Genomic DNA, 8,987 nt, shown 5'->3' on the forward strand with positions numbered 1-8,987 from the left:
TGGGTGGCTGGAAATGCTCAGCTTGTTACCAAATTTTGGCAACCAAATTCACAGTTAACCGAGCCGAGAGCTCACCAGCTCGTGGCAAGACCCCTCCTTCTATGAGTTCCAACTTGCAACAATCGGCAGCCGCCCCAAATTGAATTCAAGCGTGGCTAACATTGATTTCCACCAGGTTTTTCCCTCTCTTCCAGCCTGGCTTCTACTACCTCCCTTCAGTCCACATAATTAGTTTTCATTCTTTTTATGCGATTTTAATACGGAATCAACATTCATCTGGCCAAAAGTGGGCGTTGTCTGTGGGGTTGTGGGGCGAGTGTGATAAGGAGCTGGATTTTATGGTGCGCCACGGCGGCCTCAGCATGATGCAATCGGGCTGTGATATTGCAACAAAGGCAGGTTGCTTTTGTTATTAAAATGCCATTAAAATTGGGCCAAACGTTAAATTTGAAATACAGTGGAGCATATGGAAAAATGGCTATTAAGATTCTATAAATTAGTCAATGTTGGTGTTGCAATTTTGAAAATGATTGAAAAAAAAATGCCTTCAATCCATACCCTTCTTAACATGAAGTACCCAATAACTCCAGGCTCACTGTATCTTTTTTGGAAAGACAACTGTAGCTGCCATTGTTTGGCTATATGAATTGTGCAACTGCCACCGTGTCAATCCGATTTATCCCACTTGACCGGACCACCCGCCCGCGGTGTCCACTGTCCGAGCCGTTTAGGAACATAACGCTTTGCCGCTTGGACGCCTGCGTTCGAGGAATCGCGAGGTTTCTGGCCAAGATCAATGCCAGTTTGCCCTGAGCCGAGTGCGCTGCTCATTTCGAACCAATGGTTCTACGGAATTCCAAGGCGGGGCTGAAATAAATGGCCGGAGTGGGAGTTGTAATGCTGAACTGTGTACCGCTTTATTCAGTTGATAGAGTTATAGTTGGTGCTGCAGCACCACCTGGTCACAGAAAATATATGAATGCAAATATTTGCATACAAAAACGCAAAAATAAGGAAAACAGAGTCGCGACACCAGTCTTTAGACCTTGTAGCCGACAAAGTGACGGCGTCCGATGACCTCGCCCATGTAGAACCAGGTGATCACTTCGACGGTGACCAGGATGTTCAGCCAGGCATCTCTAACCTTAACCTGGCCGAGGCCGCCGAGCTTTTTGCCTTGTCCTTTGGCATTTTTGGCCTCCTTGGCAGTGGCCTCGGCAGTTTTCTTCAGCTTCTGAAAATCTGCTGGCATCGGTGGAGTTAGCTCCACTTTGGCATACTTCAAGAATTCCTCAAACTTCGGTTTAGCAGCCACAGCGAGTTCTTAAAAAATTTCACATTTTATTCACGCATTCTATTTTTAATAGAGGTCTACTTACGGTTGACCAGTACTTTGGCCTTTGCTACTAATCCAGCCATCTTGTAGAGTCCGAAAGTAAATCAGAAATGAAGAATTCCGTAGGATTTTATAAATTTTTGTTGGCGTACGGGAGTACAAAGTTATCGAAAGCCGAATTGTCAAGGGACAGTGTTTTGAAGTTTCCCAAAAGGGCTGCTTTAAACTAGACGATTTTTGATCATTTCAAGTTACTTAACACTATAAAAAAAAGGTAGTATTGTTAGAAATATAAAATTTTTAAATAATTTGAAGTTAATTAACGATTATATTTTAATGTGCAAAAGCCCACACCATTATACTTTATGTGCCAGATGCAGAGCTAGGAAAATTTGCATAATTGCCGACTAGTCGAAAATAACCTGCACCAATTACTCGATTTTTGTGGCGATAAACTGACCAATCATTTGAAAACCGACAAGATAGTTATTACCAGAGCATTCCCGCCCACTTGCCGCGGCAAGACAATGGCTCAAAATAGAATATAAAATGCAAAAAAAAGCCAAAACACGCCCTAAAAAATTGGCCTGCATTGTTTGTGCCTGTCGGTCTGGTCATCGTAATAAAAAATCTCAAAAATAATGCAATAATACAGCCAGTATTTCACCATCAACTGGGTGGATTTCTTGGCCATAATGCATATTTTAGGCAGTCGGGTTTGTTAATGAAGCTCTAATAGAACCACCATCATACTAAGTCCGAGGTGAAGGGCTCGTTCTTCAACTGAAAATTGCTCTGGTTTTTTATTGTTTTGTCACATAGTTGATCTAATTGCCCCAGTTAGACGAGTATGACATTCCATTAAGACCCGTTACGGCCCTATGCATAATCATATTGGATGTGATTAATGTTCGTATATATACTTTTTCCACAGCTGTCCATTTCAAAATGGATTCAAAGTCTCACGCGAATATTCCAGCACATTTGGCCAGTTTGACACTCTGACCTGAGGTCTGAAAAACGTGGCTAGCTTTTTGATCTGTAATTGGTCAGGGATTTTAGCCCCAAACATGGAAATGTAGACCAACAATTCGTATTGCTATTTTGCATTTTTATTGTTTGCCAATGCTGACAGCTTTTGATTATATTTATTCTTGGGCGTTGCCCTGATCATTGCCTTCCTATATTTGACGGAGCAACGGGCAGCGAAAACAAGGCAAAAACTGCAAAGGCTAATTGTTTATTTAAAACACTGCGAAAAACTGAGGAATTTCAAAATATTTAAACATCATCACGGAACTACTGACGTCAATAATGTATTTTTTTGCTTAAATTTAAAGATTAAGAGAAATGATTGAAAATATGGAGGGTTTGGTGCCCAAATTCTTGAAAGAAAAAATAATAATATTTAGGTGCTATTCCCCTTTTTTTTCTAAGTGTTTACTAATACTTAAGCTATGTTTTAATCGATTTCCTAAATGCTTTTACAGCTGACTGGCTTTTTGGCATTTATAACTTAATTATTATATTACTTCTTTATTATTAAATTAATTTAGACATTGCAAAAGTAAAGTTCTTAACCTGCCTTGGACTGCAAACCATTGCAGTGTAGGCACGCGACTTTATTTTGCTGAAATTCCTTGCCCCAAGTAACAAAAAATAAAAAACAATATAATTGCAACAAAGAATTCTGAAAGCTAATGCAGCAACAACTGGGCTCTTTGTGGCATTGCAAATTGAATGCTTTGGGCCACATGCTTATGACTTTTTAAATGTGTTTGTGTTTTATCAATATAATTTGGTGTTTGTGGCAATTTTCAGGCCGATTGATTGAGCGAGCCGATTGTGTCAGTTGGATTAGTTGTATGTATTTGTGTTTTACCCTCGGTTTTAAATTCTTGTTTTAACGGTTGTACATGGCTAAAATGGATTTTATAAGCCTTCTTTTTATAGAGCCTGAAATAGATTTATTTAATAATATGCAGATAAGTATAATAGAGAGATTCAGAAGATGGTTATGATCAGGATATTAAGGGAAGATGATGGTTCAGAAGATGGTTATGATCAGGATATTAAGGAAAGATGAAATTTAGAGTTAAATGTTGGAAGTTGTATATTTCAATATTACATTTTTGTACATTTTCAATATATTTTATGTTTTTAAAAACCTGATAAAATTACTAGGGTATAACTAGTAATAATTTTATAATTTTATAAAAAATTAGGGTATAACTTGAGCTCTCTAATAAAACTCTTATAAAGAAGCTACAATTTTTCTTTTGAATTTATAAGAACTTAAGTAGTGGTACCTAGTTCCCACTTAAGGTAGCTTTACTGTGGTAATTTGCGCAACCATTGACGCCCGCCGCCCCTTTTCCGGCAGCAAGGAAGAGATTGGGGGTGCGGTGGGTAGGGTGGGTGGCAGACTGCAGCCGGGTGCAGGAGGAGCAAGAGGCAAGGCGACACCCAAGGCAGAGATCTTCAAGCAGCTGGTCAGTGAAAGGCCAAAACCCGGAGCGAATCTAACAGTACTCCAATTCTGCTCAAGACTTGGGCGTCGGCGTCTCTACAGCAGAGCCCTCTCTTTCTATGCAATTCTCCTCTCTTAGCCATTTTTTTGTTGCTATGTTTTTTTTTGTGATATATTTTCTCGACTTGGGGGCAGGTTTCGGTTTCGTTTTTGGTTTTGAATTGGAAAAGCAAGCAAAGTCCGTGCCAAGCTTTTCGTATATAAGTTGCCACAATTTGGTAGTCGAAATCAGAATCAACTCGTTCGCTGAGTATTCAACAACCACTCTTCCTTCAACCTCACTTCAAAACCCACCCCAAAACAACCAACATGAAGGTAAGGATAATCGAAGGATATAGGCGAGATGACTCAACCAACAAGACATTTTTGAATTTATTCTAAAAATTTCAAAAACTGTTTCTAAAACAAAAAATATCAAGGATTCTGATCAAAAGATTAGAGATTCAAAAACCTATCTTGAGCAAGATTTTTAATGAAAATCATAATTTTCCAGTTCGCCGCTGCCGTAGTCATGTTCGTGTGCGCCCTGGTCGGAGCTCAGGCTTCGTGGAATGTGGCCCAGATTGCCCCCGGTGTCTCCTATGTGAACTCCGTGGCCCATGGACCCGGTCTGTGGGGTGGTGCCTGGAACGGAGCCTGGAACGGTGCCTGGAATGGCGCCTGGAACGCACCTGCCGCCGTCGCCGTCCACGCTAGCGCTGCTCCCTGGGGTCTGACCGCTCCCGGATGGCACGGTGCTTCCATTCCCGGAATTGCCCTGGCTCAGGGTCCCGGACTGGCTGCTGCTGCTCCTCTGGCTGGCAAGCTCCTCGGACACGAGGGTGTCTATGTGGCCAAGACCCGTGGTGCCATCCACACCGCTCCCCTCGCCGGACACATCAACTCTGCCACTTCCGTGAACGTGGCCCCTGCTCCCGGAACCCTGTAAGTTGGACGACAACCACCCACAGATGCCAAATGGAGCGGCTGGACGGCAGGATAACCACTGATCTCCAACTGCTTCAGCGACTTAGCCACGACTCCAACCGGATTAATCCCCATCTCTCTGTACACTTATTGTTAAGCACACCGCTCTTAGTCCCCCTGATACGAACACGATCCTGATCTTGGATCTGGATATATACTTATTAATATATATTCGATTCAACGCACTCAGCAATATAAGTCCAACAGCAATTACAACAACTACAACAAACCAACAAACGACAGCATGTTAATTTTATTTTTTGAGAACTATTCTTCAAATGCTTCCCATCTTCTATCCAAACTGTATATCTCTCTCTCCTATCCTATCACTATGACTACACCTTTCTGTATCTATCACTTTCTGGCATATCCCTAGTTCCGGGCGATATGTCCTGTCAACCTGTATATACCCCATTGTACTTTAGTAATCTGCAACAATGTAAAGATTGACGAAAGCGTTATAAATAAACTCAATCAGCGTTTTTTATACGAATAATATTTGGTATTTTTTTCAAATTTTGGGGGGCTTTTAATATATTGCAAGCAAAAGTCTTGCATTGAAATATAAAACGGACTTGTTTTATCAAAAATATTTTCTTTTTTTTTTAATTCTAAGAATTCAGGAAATTCTTAAGTCACTTCACATACTTTATTATACTTTAATATAATTCACATACTTCACATACTCGCCTCTTAATCCTTGAAACTTCATAAAGCTTAACAGTCTATAGATCATAATGAAACTTCCAGAAATCCGAGTTCTTTTCAAGACAAAGCACTTAATCGCACCTAGATCGGAATCTAATTAAATCCAAACTAAATCATAAAAACCTATATTAGATAATTATAACCTTGGGCCATTGTTGCACCTGTTCGACCTTGAAGTGCCGACAAATTGTACAATTGATTCCATATCTGACCAGAATTGTCTTTGTCTTTCGATTTAAGGTGCTTATTTTAAGTATGTCTTTATTATTATAGTATAGTCTAGTGGCAGTCCTAATTTGTTTGGCCATATTAAAGCACTGCTGAACGGTAGTCAAGTTGGGGGCCAATGGTCATTAGATCGAGTTAATTGGAGCGCACTCATAACGTCTGGGTGTTTGATCGTGGCACGTATTGGGAGCACAGGGCGTATGCTTAATTATGCAAACGCTTAGCGCTAATTACAGATCGCACAAAGACCAAGTTTTGGTCACTGAGACTAGCCCAGCATTCACAGTGCCAGTCACACAGTCAGCACCTGTGCTTCAGGTACAACTAAATAATTGCCATATTGAGTAAATTATAGTAGCCGCTAATTACAGATTATCATCGCATCGCAAGAATTCAACTTGAACTTATTCCATTAAATATTCTCTCTTTTTTTTGGTCAGATGTAGATTTTTGTATTAAGCGCCCACACATTCCATTGAAAACCAGTTGCTTAACATATTTTTTTGGTCCCGGCTTTTTTCGGCATAATTGAATTGTCTTTGCTGGGCTGCATTTGCACTAAAGTTGGCTTAATTGCTGCACCTAATGGTTTTGCCATAGATTTATGTGGGCCGCTCCAGGCCAAATGACACCCACACTTCCGATCCATTTCAGCCAGGTGAACGTTGTGCAATTTCTGTCAATTGCTGAAAACCATTAGGTAATTGTTGGGGAAAAATCATTAAGGAAATGAGTTGGTAGCAGGGATATAAAATGGAATATATTCTTACACATCTCAATATATGTTATTTTTTTTTACTTAGCATCATGTTCTCAACGTCAATAAAAAAGAAATTTGTTGTATAATCATTTGCCAATAAATATATATTATTAGACCACAATTTAGTAGGCGGTTCAATGCATGGCATTAACCCTTAAGACACATAAATCAGTTATTAGACGGCCTTATACAGGATACCGATCGCTCCATAATTGGATTCGTGTTATAAATCATACTGAAATGCTAATCGGGCACAAACAACAATTAAGTAATTAAAGTGGCAGTGTGATGGAGTGAAAATCAACTTACCGGAACTGCAGCTTAAAAGTGGGTTGGGCCACTCACTCAGATAGTTGGACCCACATGGTGGGTTACATGGTTACAGCGATGGAAACCACACTCACCGATAATGCATTTTTTCAAGGGGCGGTGCAAGTTCTCAAGTGTTAAGATAATTTTTTTAGAGAGTTAGTTCAGGGAGATTGTCATTTTAACTACCTATTTTATTTTCCGTACATTTCCTACTTAAATTTTATAAAGATTTTCTAATAAAAATAAATTCTTTTGTCTAAAATACAAAAAGACTTCAATGCTCTGTAGTCTAATGACTTAATAACACCTTTTTTTATTTTATTTTCAATAAGTATAACTGATTTTTTATTTAATGAAAATTTCCTGAAATGGCTATATAAAAAAATATTGCCTATAGAAATCATATATTATTTTTAAACCATTTTATTAATCAGTATTTATTAATAGGCTATTAAAACTATTCAACTAGAACTAGTTCCTTAAACCGACTGCTGTACTTGAGAATTGTTTCGCAGTCAAGGCATTTGGCGTCATAGCCGTGAGATACTACTGCCGATAGATCAATCCAACCCGATCCGATCCGCTCCGATCCGACCTGAATCAGAGCCGAGGCATGTCATTAACGCTGATCATATGCATGCGGAGCAGTGTCAATAGTGTCCACCGTGTCATGGTGTGTGAACTCTCACTTTCATGAACCCTCCAACATGTCTGGGCTTTTTGTTTTTTTTTTATTATTTTGTTCTGCGAGTGATGTGGTCAGCATGTGGGGTATATAACTGGCCGACAGTGCGGCTAACAAATCAGTTCAGAACAAGAGTTCACCAAGAGCACCAACCCAAACAATCAGCAACATGAAAGTGAGTCCTCACAAAAACATTAAAGGATTACTTGTGTGATCCTTTGGCAAGTGGATAAGAATAAGAAAAAGTTTAAAAGAAGTCCTTTTACAAGTTTTGGATATCCCTATAAAAATGTATTAACAAAAAAGCTTTAACCCCAAGGGTCCAAGTGAAAAATCCGAAAAAGAACCAAAAGTTTTCTTAAATTTTATTATAATTTTTGTGAGTATAATTTATAAAGTATATTCCCTAATATTTCAGTTCGCCATCGCCGTTGTCTTCACTCTGGCCCTCGCCATGGGCGTGCAGTCGTCGGTGATCCCTCTGCTGTCCCAGGTGGCTGGTCATGGACTCTCCTACACCGCCGTCTCTGGACCCGCTGTGGTGGCCTCTCCTTGGGGTGTTCCGGCCGCCCACTGGCCCGCCGCCGTGACCGTCGGTGCCTGGCCCCCAGCAGCTATCCATGCCCCGGCCGCCGTGGCCGTTCATGCCGCTGCCCCTGCTGTTGTGGCCGCTGCCCCAGCTCTCGCCGTGGCTCCGGTTGCCCATGAGGGAGTCTACACCGCCCAGACCCGTGGCGCCGTGCACACCGCTCCTCTGGCCGGACACATCCAGTCGGTGGCTTCCATCAACGCTGCCCCCGCTCCCGGAACCCTGTAAATGGATTAATTTCGAAAGAAATTGAAACCCTTTGCCGATTGGACCCACGCCTCTGCCTTGGAAACTGCCATTTGAAGGGGGAACCCTCCCTTCAATTTGTTTTGTAAATACTTGTACATATATTTTGATATATATAGACAGGGTACTCGCACCTAGCACCTGAACAGGAACATCCAAAAAACAGATCCATCCAAATTCCCTTTCGAATCCTAGCACTCTGCCACAGTCACCTTAGTGTCTGTCTCTATCTCTCGCTTAACTATTTATCTAGCATACATTTTCCAAGCATTCCTGTGAAAAATACACTGAAAACTTTCCTTTATAAATGGAGTGTAAAAGCATTCTGTTGAGAAATGTTTAAAGTTGTTGCAAAATAAAGAAAATGTAATTAAAGCTATAAAGTTTCGTTTCCTTTGGGGTGTGAAGCATAAATACAAAATTTCTTACTATATATGTAAATAGTTGAAGAGGAAACGTATTGCATTCTAACATTTAATATGAAACAAGTTATATAAAAATTGATAATTTTCTTGTAATACATGCACATATGTTGGACTCTGATCAAATCAAACTTGTCTCTGCTACTAATAGATCAATTTATTGAATAATTGGTTCCACTAAAACAAGTTCAATGCTTACTGCCGA

At 40.3% G+C, this 8,987-nt stretch overlaps 3 protein-coding genes across 3 annotated transcripts; 2 read left to right on the forward strand and 1 right to left on the reverse strand.

Moving 5' to 3' along the window:
- Positions 1-892: 892 nt before the first annotated feature.
- Positions 893-1,548, reverse strand: ATPsynGL (ATP synthase, subunit G-like). The gene is made up of 2 exons (XM_017242227.3): positions 1,380-1,548; positions 893-1,323 (listed from the first exon to the last, which is right to left on the reverse strand). Exons 1-2 carry the CDS (start codon positions 1,417-1,419, stop codon positions 1,040-1,042), a joined length of 324 nt encoding a protein of 107 aa, XP_017097716.2. The 5' UTR covers positions 1,420-1,548; the 3' UTR covers positions 893-1,039.
- Positions 1,549-4,107: 2,559 nt separating this feature from the next.
- LOC108125854 (adult cuticle protein 1) lies at positions 4,108-5,328 on the forward strand. The gene is made up of 2 exons (XM_017242196.3): positions 4,108-4,181; positions 4,360-5,328. Exons 1-2 carry the CDS (start codon positions 4,176-4,178, stop codon positions 4,792-4,794), a joined length of 441 nt encoding a protein of 146 aa, XP_017097685.1. The 5' UTR covers positions 4,108-4,175; the 3' UTR covers positions 4,795-5,328.
- A 2,322-nt stretch (positions 5,329-7,650) lies between these two features.
- Positions 7,651-8,668, forward strand: Acp1 (Adult cuticle protein 1). The gene is made up of 2 exons (XM_017242194.2): positions 7,651-7,700; positions 7,944-8,668. Exons 1-2 carry the CDS (start codon positions 7,695-7,697, stop codon positions 8,340-8,342), a joined length of 405 nt encoding a protein of 134 aa, XP_017097683.1. The 5' UTR covers positions 7,651-7,694; the 3' UTR covers positions 8,343-8,668.
- The last annotated feature ends 319 nt before the right edge of the window (positions 8,669-8,987 follow it).

Source organism: Drosophila bipectinata, chromosome 2L (genome assembly GCF_030179905.1).
Source record: "Drosophila bipectinata strain 14024-0381.07 chromosome 2L, DbipHiC1v2, whole genome shotgun sequence".
In the NCBI taxonomy this organism is placed as follows: Eukaryota; Metazoa; Arthropoda; class Insecta; order Diptera; family Drosophilidae; genus Drosophila; species Drosophila bipectinata.

Excerpts from the sequence above, each read along its gene's own strand:
- ATPsynGL (XM_017242227.3), bottom strand. The coding sequence starts at position 1,419 with ATGGCTGGATTAGTAGCAAAGGCCAAAGTACTGGTCAACC. Across the intron at positions 1,324-1,379 it reads GGCCAAAGTACTGGTCAACC|AACTCGCTGTGGCTGCTAAA; the intron begins GTAAGTAGACCT and ends AAATTTTTTAAG.